This window comes from Eurosta solidaginis, chromosome 4, assembly GCF_040869045.1.
Source record: "Eurosta solidaginis isolate ZX-2024a chromosome 4, ASM4086904v1, whole genome shotgun sequence".
NCBI lineage: Eukaryota > Metazoa > Arthropoda > Insecta > Diptera > Tephritidae > Eurosta > Eurosta solidaginis.
This window is the reverse complement of record NC_090322.1, coordinates 247,193,471-247,207,371: the sequence shown is the minus strand read 5'-3', so window position 1 is coordinate 247,207,371 and position 13,901 is coordinate 247,193,471. Positions and strand designations below refer to the sequence as shown.

Below are 13,901 nucleotides of genomic sequence, written 5' to 3'. Positions count from 1 at the left end.
CTCTTTATGGTCCACCCCTGTTGAAACAGCAAGTTTCCTTAGACTCCCCTTAGAGGATATTGATGACAATTTGTGATCGGTCGCACCTATTGGATGGGGCGAAGCACTGCTACAACAACAACAACAACAAATTGTACCTTTATGAAACTCAGTACACTGAACCATTAAAAAAATGCGAAAATTCATTACCGAATACTGATTTAACTAGGGAGTGGATTGACTTTACGATTGCCTGCTGTGAAAGTTAGCGAAATCTGTTGGAAGCCACTTTTGATGCCCAGCTGTACGCTTGTACTTACGTCCGTAGGTTCCGACTAATTGATATGCTTCGGTATCGATCAATATTGGCTCTAAAAATTGATATCGGCATCTGCCTTTTTTTTTAGCTTTTTCCTGGTCCGTTCGTTCCCATCAAATATGCTTCTTACATTATTTGATGTTAATTCGATACCCTACTGCATAGCAGTGGCAAGATAACCAATTCGACAAGCACTTTCTTATGACCCTGCCAAGCCTCTTCGGTGGATATTTCTGAAGGCATCTAGCTTAAAATGGGTGGGGGATGTTGAGAAAAAGTATAGCCCATAATCTGCTCTGTGTTGCAGGACGCCCTTACTGTAAGGGCAAGAGTGTTTCTCAAAGCCTTTAGTTTGGTTCGTGTGGCGCGACGCCAAATGACATGCCAATGTTAAAAGGGCATATAATGTTTATAGACGGTAGAGGTTTACGCCGATCACTTTATCGGCGGCGGCGGCGTAGACTCCAACTCCATTATATACCGTCGGCGGCGGCGTGGGCGGCGCGCCTGTATACGCCGGTGTTCATAGTTTAAAGAGCTTGATTTTTTCTATTTAAAAAAATTATATTTAAGAAAGGTTTTTTTGTATGTATCTAAGGAAATCAACGTGTTGGTCATTTCGGAAAGATCCGGGGGTTTTGCCTCAAGATCTCGCACACCGTTCAAAAATTTTCAGGAGTAGTTACTCCAGACAGACTTCGAATCTAACCCCGGTCTTTGGAGTTGGTACTGCTGCGTCTGCTGAAGAGAAATAGAGATACATAAAATGGTCACACTTTTATCTGTATATCTCGTGCAAAATTTTCACCTGGGGTAACTCCTAATAATCGCCGCGAACACAATTTCTTTAAATCATTTGTGGCTGTTTGGCGGTCATGCACGAAGGCGACTTACGGTTGCTATTAATGGTCTATTAAAACTCATGACTCTCGTGGCACAGGGCGAATCCAGTTTTTTCGTGCTAAAATCCCCGATGATTAAGAGCTACAATTCCCGATGTGCGAACAGTAGCAATCCCGACCACCAGTCGCAACCACGCCTCCTGACCCTCACACCATATGCCATCACAGAAGCTATAGGACTGCGACTTCGAAATCATATGTAACTTCGTCGACGTCAGTTTCCTAGAAGCTCTAGGTGTAGCTCCGAAGACTTTCTAACGGATGTTTTTGTCGCGATATGCTGCCGAGCTACACTAGAGAAACAGCTTGAAACGTTAGGGTGTGACTATTTGGCCAATGATGCCGCCCTCGAAATCATAAGCAGTCTAAATGGATGTCATTGCGTAACTCATGGGTGAAAATCGTATAATCCTCGGCGCATCTACATAATTAAAATTTTACAAGGACTCTGGATAAAATTTTTAAAATGTAGACTAAAGTTTGTAGACGTTTATGTTCCCAACATTGATTTCAATAGTCTTCGTTAAATCAAAACGATATTTTAGAATGAAAGTCGACCGATTTTAAGTTAAAAGATGTTAACTGCTGTTTTCCGGCTTTATGATATAAGAGCTCATTGTGGATGGCCGCGTAGCTTAAATTTTCAGACTAGTTCGACTGTCCACTACGTTGGGGTAGTAGCATACACGGTCATTAGTTCGACTGTCTTGGGAAAGCTTTTGCTTCACCACTTTGAGTGTTCTTGCGAAGGCCAAAGCCTCACCTGGTAACTATATGATCCTACGTATTCACATTTGTAGCCGTAACGGGTAGGTGATATTTAAACTTGGTTGACAGGCTATAACCAATGTGATTCACTCCAAGGTACTAGTTTTGGATAGGGCCGCCAACTTTAGGAAAAGTCAAAACGGGAGACTTGGGTGTTGAAGGATGAAGTGTGAGAATCAAAATTAACATTTCAGACGCTATTGTATAGTTTCGCAAATAAACAACAGATTTTTGAATGTAAGCTTAAGTGATTTTTCAAACCCTTCTCATACGTACATAAATCTTCAACGTAAGTATAAGGTGGGAATCATTCAAAGGAGTGTTTAAACCCCTGCATCCTACTAAAGGATTTTGCATCACTGATTTTGCTTATTATTTCAGCCAATCACAATATAAAGTTTTTAAAAAAATCGCCACCTTTTTTGGGTAATTTGCTTTTTTTTAACAACTCAAGGAAAATTTGAGAACATGTTCACCTTGGGTCATTTTATTTGAATTCATTGTTCGTTATTTTTTGAATTTTTTGAAAAAAATATGCAAAGTGAGCATATACATTTATTATATAACTTTTCTTTTAGTGTTTTGTTTTAATAACTTGGTGAATTGGGTGATGCGAAGTCCGTGTTAAAGTGACATCGAAGTGCTTGTTTTTTTTAAATAACTTTTGAACAGTTAGAAAGAGTTAAATTTCGCAATTAGTTTCTTATAACTGGCAGTGATGCGCATCCCTTTATACCCCTTTCGACCATATCCGCCCAATTTTCGACATGAGCAATAAATGGCCTAAACAGTCTTAAACGATTAGAAAATATAGTAACGCACCGGACGCCGCCGCCGCGTCGATATTTTTGACATTCGGCGGCGGCGTGCGAAAAACGATCAAAATCGGCGTCGGCGGCGGCGTTTATCGGCGGTGTATATCTCTTATAGACGGGGGTTGTCCCTGCTACAACTGGTATGATAATTCCCATGCATAGTGCAAGACTTGCAGGACTACAGGGTATTCTTGTGTTAATATTGTAACGAATATACTTACAAATCCTCTTATATGCAACCTTCTGCTAAGTTCGAATCACTAAACTGTTGAATAAATAACTCCAATATTGAATAATGGAAAAATGGCGTTTATTAAAGTACTTCACAATAACACTTATAGCTTGCTTAATTAAACCAAACTGCTTGACAGCTTAAATGAAACTGATTGCTCGCCTCCACTGTTGTCGCCCTTTTATACTGGTCGACCTCCTTGCATGCATATTTATTGGCTTTTCTAATTCCAGAACTTACTAGTTAGTTATAAATTTCTCAGCTACAACTACAGATGTATAATTTTTATAGCTTCTCTCATACCCCATGCGCTTGTATGTGTGAGCGACACTTCCACAATCACAGTTGCATACCTGTAGGAGCATTTCAGATAAGATATCTGCATGTGCTTGTGCGATGCTTCTCCGCCGCGTACACGGGTATGTGTAGACATAATGATTGATTTATTGATGTGAATTCACGTCACTGCTTAGCATCGGCCTAGAGATGGCAGTACCCCTTAGTGCCGCCAACATTCGTAGCAATATATTTTTCAATCCATATTTTGTAATTTTTATACACAGCTGTACTTGTACACAGGGTATTATAACTTTGATTGGATAATGTTTGGTTGTACAAGTATAAATGAATCGAGATATGTAGATATAGACTTCCATTTGATGAATTTCACATCACAACCGATATGCATTGAACCCGACCCCCTCAGATTTTAATGAAATTTTGCATACAGCCTATACAAACACAACCTCATTTTTAGAAATTGCAGTTTTGAAAAATTGTGGGCGTGGCAAGGTGTCAAAGTTGTGAAAAATGCGTGAAAAATTACGGTAATAGGTACTTTTGAGCTGTGATAACTACGGAATGGCTCAACCGATTTCCAATATCTTGGTACCATTGGAAAGGCTATCGAAATCGTACACTGAGAAAATGTTTATACACTGAAACGCATTTTTATTTTGTTTTTAAATGCTTGATCCTTATAATTTTTTCCAAGTTTAGTTTAAAAAAAAAAATGGTTTTCAGCGAAGTAAAAATTCTTGCAGTATTCGTTTTCGAAAGCCTAATGGTATCAAGATCTTGGAAATCGGTTGAGCCAGTCCGTAGTTATCACAGCTCAAAAGTATCATAATACCAAAAATAAAGAGATGCATTTATTTAAAATTAAAAAAAGGAAAAAATGCCATTTTAGTTTTTGGATATGATATATATATTAAATAAACCTTTCTAATAAAAATATATTTTATTTTAAAACACTTGGCCCTTGAATTTTTTTCCAAGTTGAAAATTTAAAAAAAAAATTTTTTAGTGTATTAAAAATTTTTTACAGTGTATGTTTTTGAAAGCCGATGTGAATAGCTTTCCGTAGTTATCACAGCTCAAAAGTACCTGTTACCGTCATTTTTCACGTATTTTTCACAACTTTGACACCTTGCCACGCTCACAATTTTTCAAAAATGCAATGATGTTTGTATAGGTAAAGTGTACCTGTATGCAAAATTTCATCAAAACTGAGGGGGTCGGGTTCAGAATGTGCCTTTTTTATAGGTTTTGATATGAAATGCATCATATATCAAAATCATCAGTATCAAACAAAAATTTAACACGATAACTTGAGCAAATGTTGGGTTATCTTCACCAAATTCGGTATACGGGCTTATCTGGAGCCAGAATATTGAAAATGAGTGAAAGCGGGCGATAACCACCCCCACTTTTTCGAGATCGAAAATTTAGAAAAATGTAAAAAATTATATGATTCGAAAACGAATACCGCTAAGTTAATGAAATTTGGTAGGTGGATTAGTTTTATGACGCAAAACATAAATTCCAAAAAATTTTGGAATATGGGCGTGGCACCACCCACATTTAGAAGTAGACAATTTTGAAGTTTAACAAGCCGTAAATCAAAAGCCGTTAAAGATATAACATTAAAATTTGGCAGAGACAATATCCTATGTAGACTGAGTGAAGATAATCAAAATCGATTAAACACCAAGTCCACTTTCCCTAAAAGTCTTAAAACGCAGCCTTATAACACAATCAACCATACAAAACAAACAACAACAGCGTTTTCAAGTGCACAGCTGGGTATGTAATGGTCGGTTTCACCCGAACTTAGACTTACTTGTTTGCTATAGCTTGCAGAAAAATTAAAAATAAAATCACAAAAACTTTTTACTTAAACAATAAATCTAACTTAATTCTTCTATATTGCTAGACTAAAATTGACTGGACTTCAAAAGTGAATGCTAAAAAAGTTTCGGGAATGCTAAAAAAGTTTCGCTGCCAGCTTCATATACAATTAACAACTATAGTCTAGAAATTGTAAATAGTTTTGTTGACATGGGAGTCATGAAGAAATCCAAACTTTCTTTCAACCTTCATATTAATGCTACAGTGAATAAAGGCAAAGGTGTTTTTGCATTTGTTAAACGGTGGTCAAAAGAATTTAACGACCCTTACGTAACTAAAGCACTTTTTACAACATTAGTTAGGCCAATATTAGAATATGGCTCAGTAATCTGAAATCCGCGTTATCAAGTCCATGCAGACAGTCTCGAATCAATACAAAAACAATGTTTACTATTTGCCTTAAGAAATTTTCAATGGGACTCTTTATATAATCTTCTATACTAATCGATTAAAGCTTATCAGTCTTCCACCTCTTGCTAGTCGAAGGGAAATGCTTGGTGTAATATTTATGACAACACTTTTAAATGGATCAATTTCAAGCCCATTCCTTCTGAATGAAGTGAGCTTTTGTGTTCCCTCTCGGACTTCGAGACACTTCAAACCTCTCCTGCTGAAACAATGTAAACGAATTTCGAACTAAATGAACCTTTTCGGTGTTTATGCCAAGATTATAACTCTCACTCAAACACATTTGATAGCTCGGACTCCCTTTTTTCTATAACAAAGGCTGTTCTCACCACTCTTAATAATTAATGTATAAAACGATTGCTTCTGTTTGATTATGATATAGATATATATGTAAATGAGGGCAGCACGCTGCCACAACGTCCGTTTAAAAAAAAATTGTGAAGGAACATGTCGAAACTTTCCTGGAGAGATAAAAAAATCCTAAAATTAAAAAAATTGTTTCGAAACTTTTTTGTCATTATACATACATACATATGTATTTTTTTGTAATATTATTTTATAATCGGATATGAGCCGGTTAACAGATATCAGTATCGGCCAACTTCGGCCTCTGAAAAAAAGCCGGCATCAGTCGAACTCTACTTTACCATTGTTTGTACAGAAACGTACTTGAACTCGCAATATATTAATAAAATGGGCGAAATCAGAGTATAACCTAACTGGGTCGATTTATTAACCGATATCGCGCCATCGATTTTTCGATAGGATTTGGGCTCAGGAAAAAAAGTTCCACTACGCATACCCAAAAAAAAATATTTTCGAGCCTGCGAAATTTCATTTTCTTGACTTTTTTCGACTTTAATTTTTAAGGTTTTTTTCATGAACTACTAAAAAAATTTTCATTTGATTGTAAAATTTCCGCTAAAAACGTTGTTGATAACAGTTTTTTGAAAAAAAAAAATATTTTTTTGTTACCGAAACTATATCCAGCAAAGGACCGTCAACATCAATAACACTCGCCAAAACTTATATCACTACTAGACGAAGAAGACGATCTCCACAAAACTTTTAATACCAAAAGTCAAATAAAAATCGTCCAATTCCAACGAAATTGTAATTATGCGTGTATTGTAAAAATGCGTGGTATAATTAAGTTGTATATTTTTGGTTTCATTTTATTTAATGTTCTTGACATATGTGACCCGCCCTATGAAAAGGTGGCTTATGACTCAAAAAAGAAATTGCGAGAAACAGCTGTTGTTTTTTTTTTTTTAGTCATAAGCCACCTTTTCATAGGCCGGGTCACATATTTCTTTGAACGTCTCCTTTAAAGCTGCGTATAAAACGTTCGTTTTCGCCCGAACTAAGACCCTCCCTAGTTGTTTAATCTTTACTAATGTCTGGTTGTTTAAAATAACTCGTTCTCATTTCTGTTTTTCTTTTTTTCAGATCGGAGAAGCAACATATTAAAATCCCGCGTGATATTCAGGATGCTAAAATGTTAGCTAAAGTTTTGGATCGCTACAAGGATATGTATTATTTTGAAGTGATGTTCGGCGTGATCACAGCCTATGTTTTGTATCCTTTATAAAACAAAAAAATAGCTACAAAAACAATTAATTTAACGATGAAGCAATTATCACTCTCGAGTCACACACGCGCCTAGCGTATGCCAAAAGATTGTGTGAGAGCATACTCTCTAGTTAAAATATTTACATTGTTATTTTGAACGTGTCCGTTCTGTGGCCAAAGTCTTTTGTGCTCGATATACTCAATGGTCGTTATATGAAAGCATTTATGGGGGCGGGCAATGAATGTAACAACTGTAGGATGTAGCATCCAAACCCATAGATAGATAGATAATTTATTGAGGATTACACTGCGACTATTGGTCTATTGTACCCTCATCTCCTTTACAGAACCATCCAAGCCGACTTCCTTGGTGAAGCCTAGTAGTTCTCTTGGCTTTATGGATTGAATATGTGAATGCCTTGGCCATGGTGAGCTCAAAAACTTAGCCCTACGTCTTAAGATTGCGTCGCATTCCAAGAGCATATGTTTCGCCGTATCCGCTAATCGATCAGAAAATCGGCATGTATTACTCGCTTGTATGCCCATGCAGAAATTGGCTGTTGAGTCTGCAATGTCCTGTAGGAATAGCTGTTAGAATTCTTAGGTTATTTTTCGAGAGATCCAAACCCATAGGCTATAGTATGATACCAAATTTTAACCCTGTGATTAGCGGTGAATAAATTCAACACATCTTAGCGTTGTCGTCTGGCCAGACGAAATTTGACTCTTTGAACTTTATCCACAAATATTTGAATTTTTATTTAAATTTTGAAGAAAACTCGTCTCACACTGTCATAACCCAGAAAAAAGTGTGAATTTTTATTGATAAATTTTGAAATGAATACGAACTATGAGGTCTTATAGGCTTAAAAAATATGTTCATCTAGCCAGACGACAACGCTAAAATGTGACATAAGCAACTTTGGTACAAACAAAAAAAAGATGAAATAAAAAGAAACAAATATCAATTTCCGAATTATTATAAAGACCGCCTCTAAACTTAAAAAGTCATTATAGATTTTCATGATCGGGTGGGTAGCAGTAAAGTTTTTCACGAAAATAAAGCCTTCTCGTCTGGCCAGGCGCCACAATCTATCGGAGGGTTAAAGAAATCGTTAGGAATGTAGTCGAGAAAGAAATCCTTAGATGTTTTCCTCTAAACATGAGCTGACATATTCGCCTTTTCAAAATCCAAATAAGAACATTAAAATTACCGCATAGTAAATTTGAACATCATTAACTTAAAATTGCAAAAGTAATTTAAAACTTTTTAAATACTTTATGAAATTCTTGAGCGGTTTTGATAATAGTTCTTTATAGCTTTTTCCAATAAGTGCGAAATTTATTATTAACAATATATGTTACAGTCATTATGGCTTAATGCATAATTTCAATGAGCTTAGCTAAACAACCGAGGTCACTAAACTGTATGAGCAACGTAACCAACAACAAAGACCTTGACCTTATTTCGATCGAACATACGCATGCAAGGTCGCACATTGTGATATTTGGTAGAAAGTTGTCTCAAACAAAAAAAAAACCAGTTTGCATAGTCAATAACATGGTTCAACTATATGGTTGGCTCATCTCCACAGCAACAACATATTTTTGTTTAGACCACCAAAATCTGTGTGTTGGTATTGGGCGAATGGAATGGAGAGAAAACATAAAACTTCGCAATTCTTGTGTGTTGTGGGAAAACGATGCGCTAAATTAGATGCATATGCTAAAATAAAATAATTAAAAAAAAAATTTAGTTAAACGGTTTTAGTGAAAACAATATTTACATGAAGTAATAATAATACTAAAAACTAGAAAATAATTAGTTAGTTCCGAGGTACTAGTCATCATTATATACTTATACTCTTTCCACAGCGATCACGATGATGACTAAGTACTTGATATAATTTTTGAAAAGTTAAGAATGGGGAGTCCCCCTTGAAACGTTTTTATAAATCGTTAGAATTATTACAGAGACCACTGATATTTCGTATATGGGTTATATAGTATATCACAGTCTAAGCAATTTTAGAAAAGTGGGCAGAGAAAGACTATTTCGGGACTAAAAATAAAGAAATGTAAGGCGCCATAGCCTCCGAAGAGATTTTAGGCCGAGCTTCTCTTCCAATTAGCGTCGTGCTCCTTTTAATTTTTCCTACAAATTAGCGAGACGGGACCCATATGTTCTATGCCGACTCCGTACGGCATCTGCAAGGCAGATAAGTTTTCAGTGAGAAGTTTTTCATGGCAGAAATACACTCGGAGGGCTTGCCAAATCACTGCCTAGGGGCGACCCTGCTTAGAAAAACTTTCTTCTAATTGAAAAAACTTGTTTCTTGAATTTAGATGTTGCTTTGGCCGGGGCGTGATTCCAGCATTTTCGATGTACTAGGCGGAGCACGCCACAACCACACCACGGCGGGACTACTTGGCATTATATTGAGACTATTTTAAGAATGATCTTGAATTTCGGGATTATTTTGAGACCGTTTGTACCGTGTTTTCAGAATTGTTTCGGAGCTTTTTCTGAATTGTTTTAAACATTAATTTATGCCTACATAGGGATCTTGGTAATATTTCGGGATCATTTCGAGATTGCTTTTGAGGCTATTCGGAAAACTTCAAGAGGAATTTAGGACTATTTTGGATAGGGTCAAAGTTTTTTTAGCGGAGATTTCGGCATTGCTTTAAGGCCTAGAAAATTCTTAATTTTTTTTCTTTCAGGCATCGCTATATATTCTAATTAACATTCACATAAAACATATTTGAAATTAAAAATCGTTGTTTTCCTTAACTAACTTTTTTCCATACACAGTCTACAAACTTTTGCCATTCCAGGTTCATTATTTCTTTCGATTCTCTTGGGATTTCTATACAAATTCCCCGTCGCTCTGTTCCTCATTTGTTTCTGTTCTTCGTTGGGTGCAACGCTTTGCTATAGCCTTTCAAATTTAGTCGGCCGTCGGCTGATACGCCATTTCTGGCCTAAAAAGACACGCGAATGGTCCAATCATGTTGAGAAGCATCGTGATAGTCTATTCAATTATATGCTGTTTTTGCGCATGACGCCCATCTTGCCGAATTGGTTCATTAACTTGGCATCGCCTGTGATTGGTGTACCCGTATACACTTTCGCTTTAGGTACCTTTTTCGGTGTAGCACCACCATCGATTGTGGCCATACAAGCGGGCAAAACTTTACAAAAGATGACTAGTTCTAGTGATGCCTTTTCATGGACTTCGATGGGCTTGCTATTCGTTTGTGCGCTCGTTTCCCTACTGCCTGGACTGCTGAAAAATAAACTGAAAAAGAAGATGGAGTAAAGAAGGCGCTTGCTTTGGAGCTTTTTCAAATTCCATGTCGTTTGGCAGTAGATAACTTAAGACCGACGACGACTTGCACTGGAAACATCGAAAGCAAACGAGTGAACAGTTTTGGTTTTGCATGTTTTGTTGTTATTTTTTGGATTGTATTAAGTGTAGTTGTACGTTTTATATACCAAAAAAAAAAAATGAATTAAAAAAAATACGTTTGTGAAAATAGTGTTAAACAAATGCACGGGTGCACCTTTTTTTCAAATAAATGAATTTATCTATACCTATATGTATTTATCCGTGCTATTTTGTATATCCTCAGTCTATGTACATACATATATTGCATAGCTGCATCATAATATTAATTTGTTCAGTTATTTATAACTGTTTATGTACATACATATCGCACACTAACTACAAAAGAGTCACAACTTGAAAAATGTAAATGTTCAGGAGAGAAGAAAAACGGTTTATGTGAAAACGTCTCTAATGTTATACTGAAATTCAGTTTTACAAAGAATGAGACCTTCATTATAAAATGAATTGACGAAATTTTGTAATTATTTGTTTACGGACAAAATATATCGCAATTTTGAATTATGACTATTTATGACAATTATATATGACAATTATTTCATCAAAAAAGACACATTTCACAATAATACAAGCAAATTTACTTACCCTTTACGTAAAAAAAGACACAATTTTAGTTAATACTCAACAAAGTGAAAACTTTTTTGCAACAAGATAGTCAGAATTTAAAATAATACGCTTTATGCGTAAAAAAAACTGTTCACTTGTTCTTAAGCACATTGACACAACTAAAAATAGTACTCATTAGTTGATACAGCGCAAGCGATGCAATCAACACCAAAACTGGCATAACGGTAATTTTCCAGTTAAAGAAGAAAATAATGACAACGAAATTCAAGGGGCATTGTGAATTGGTTTATGGAAAAAACCGATTTTGAAAAATTTTAAGTTATGACTCTTTTGTAGTTAGTGTGCGATATGTTCTATTATTCCATGTATTATTTAAGTTGCTATATAAAATTTAAGTTAAGTATATCCAATTAAATAAGCTTATTTGCTACAGCAAATAAAAATGAGCCATATGCGAAAAAGCAGTGAAAACCGTTTTGATAGTATCAAAAATTGTCTCACTACCAGTTCTTTATGCATATGGTTCAATATGTACATATCGCACACCTAGATCAATAGGGAGCTAACTGAAAAATCTGGGCCCGAAACGTTTTATACGATACGTGATCGAAATCAATTTTTTAAATCGCAATAGCTCTGAAATGGTGATTCGGATTAAGGAAATATGTCAAATAGTGGCTACGAGTATACACTAGATCCATAACTAAATATCATTTTTTATAAGCTTTTATTTAGTTTCTCTTGGCTGTTGTCTGTAATCAAATCTTGCAAGTTAAATTTGATACACTTCCTGGTGTCCGATTGGGCTGAAATTTTGCACGCATGTATAACTCCGATGACAATTCAATATTACTTTGCGAGAATTCGATAAATTAATCGATAACAAAGTTAGGAGGGGATTCACCATGCTATTTTATATGAGATAATTTTCTTACGTGGTTAATCACACGTTTACTTGCATGTTCTTTGTTTAGAGGGATAGTGAATAACCTACAGCGGCTCAACAACGCAGGAAACTTCGCTTTGTTTGTGTATACAACGAACGTAGAAGTTAGGCTGTTATCGCTAAATGTTGGATACTTTTGTGCGCACTTGATTTTGTTTTATAGATTTTTGGCGATAGAATTTTAGCTAAGCGAAAGTTGGAATTTTATTTTAAAACAGATTTAACCCACAGAGCAGAGATGTGCAATGAGTAGTTGTAAACTGAACGCGACATAGGCATAGTCACAATAAAATATGATTTTAAGTTAGTTAACACTCGAATAGAAGAACTTGACTGTTCAAAGTTGACTTCGAAGAAACTTTGTAATGTTGATGCATTAAAAGAAATGGATAGGATGAGAAACGTTACAAATACCTAAGTAAAGATTACATAACTAATTTAAACAATATTTTACCCTACTAAAAATTTAAAAAAAATCATATTTAAATTAAATTTAAGAAAAAACTTTTCTAAGAACAAGCTTCTATTACTTGTAATAAAACGAACTAAAAAGTAAAAAATAAAATTAAAGAAAACAAAAACTTTTTTAAAAATAAGCTTTTATTATTGGTTAATAAAATTAACTAAAAAGTAAAAAATAAATTGACTGTAAAGAAATATAACACTTTATTATAAGTTCATTGTAACCTTTAACAATAATTAGGCTTTTTCGTCTGCGACAAAAAAATTCCATATTGTACATAATTATATATTTGTAACATTAAAACATTACACCTAAATTATTAAATCTTACAGTTTAAATCACAGTCCTAATTGTTCTAAACTGTAAGATTTAATAATTTTGGTGTAAAGTTTTAATGTTAAAAATATATAATTATGTACAATATGGAATTTTTTTGTCGCAGACGAAGAAGCCTAATTATCGTTAAAGGTTACAATGAACTTATAAAGTGTTATATTTCTTTACAGTCAATTTATTTTTAACTTTTTAGTTAATTTTATTAACCAATAATAGAAGCTTATTTTTAAAAAAGTTTTTTTTAGTTTCTTTAATTTTATTACGAATAGTTAGACAGATTCATGCTTATCGCTTGAGTGAAATTGCTTTTCGATACGTGTTCGTGTAACACGATACGGGCCCTGAAATTTCGTTATGAGTGCTGTATACTCGATTTCCTTATAACTCAAATAATCAGCTAGAAAATACCTTGTAAAAAATTAAAATTGCATTGGCGCATATGAGAGAAGCAGTCAGTTTTCAGTGGAACGCTGTTTTGATATATATAGGTGTGCGATATGATGAAGAGCTCGAAGCAAAAGTGACATCGTTATTTTTGCTCCACGCTCGTTATATTTATATATTATATACTTTTGCAGTATTCTTATTATTATATGATATATCCTATGGTTTATTAGTTATTTTGTTTTTGTTCAGTTTCATATGCTATGCTTAAATCTCGTTCCAATACTTAGTGAGATTTTGCTCTAAACGTAAAGTTGATATAAAAAGAAGTATAATAATAAAAACTCGATAGTATTTATGCAATTTTTAAATTGTTTTAGTTGTAAAAAAAGGATATTTATAAAGTTTAGTTTACAGCGTGATACACAGAACGACTACTTATGCCTGCTTGGCGGTCGGCTTCATCAAAGTTTCAGAAAAGTTTTTTCAGTTAAAAAAAAAACGAATTTTCTAAACGGGCTCGATCCTTTGGCAAACACTTCGAGCGTATTTCTGCCATGCAAGTTTCTTATAAAATATGTATAATTAAAAAGCAACCACATACACAATG

At 34.8% G+C, this 13,901-nt stretch overlaps 1 protein-coding gene across 6 annotated transcripts in view; it reads left to right on the top strand.

The window, feature by feature from the left end:
• stas (Transmembrane protein stas) overlaps positions 1–13,654 on the top strand; it is a 29,173-nt gene extending 15,519 nt beyond the window's left edge. For all 6 annotated transcript variants that reach the window (XM_067785499.1, XM_067785500.1, XM_067785503.1 and 3 more), the window contains exons 4-5: positions 7,063–7,191; positions 10,001–13,654. In XM_067785499.1, coding sequence (XP_067641600.1) covers positions 7,063–7,191; positions 10,001–10,508 — 637 coding nt within the window. In that variant the 3' untranslated portion in view covers positions 10,509–13,654. The remainder of the gene's footprint in view (positions 1–7,062; positions 7,192–10,000) is intronic.
• The last annotated feature ends 247 nt before the right edge of the window (positions 13,655–13,901 follow it).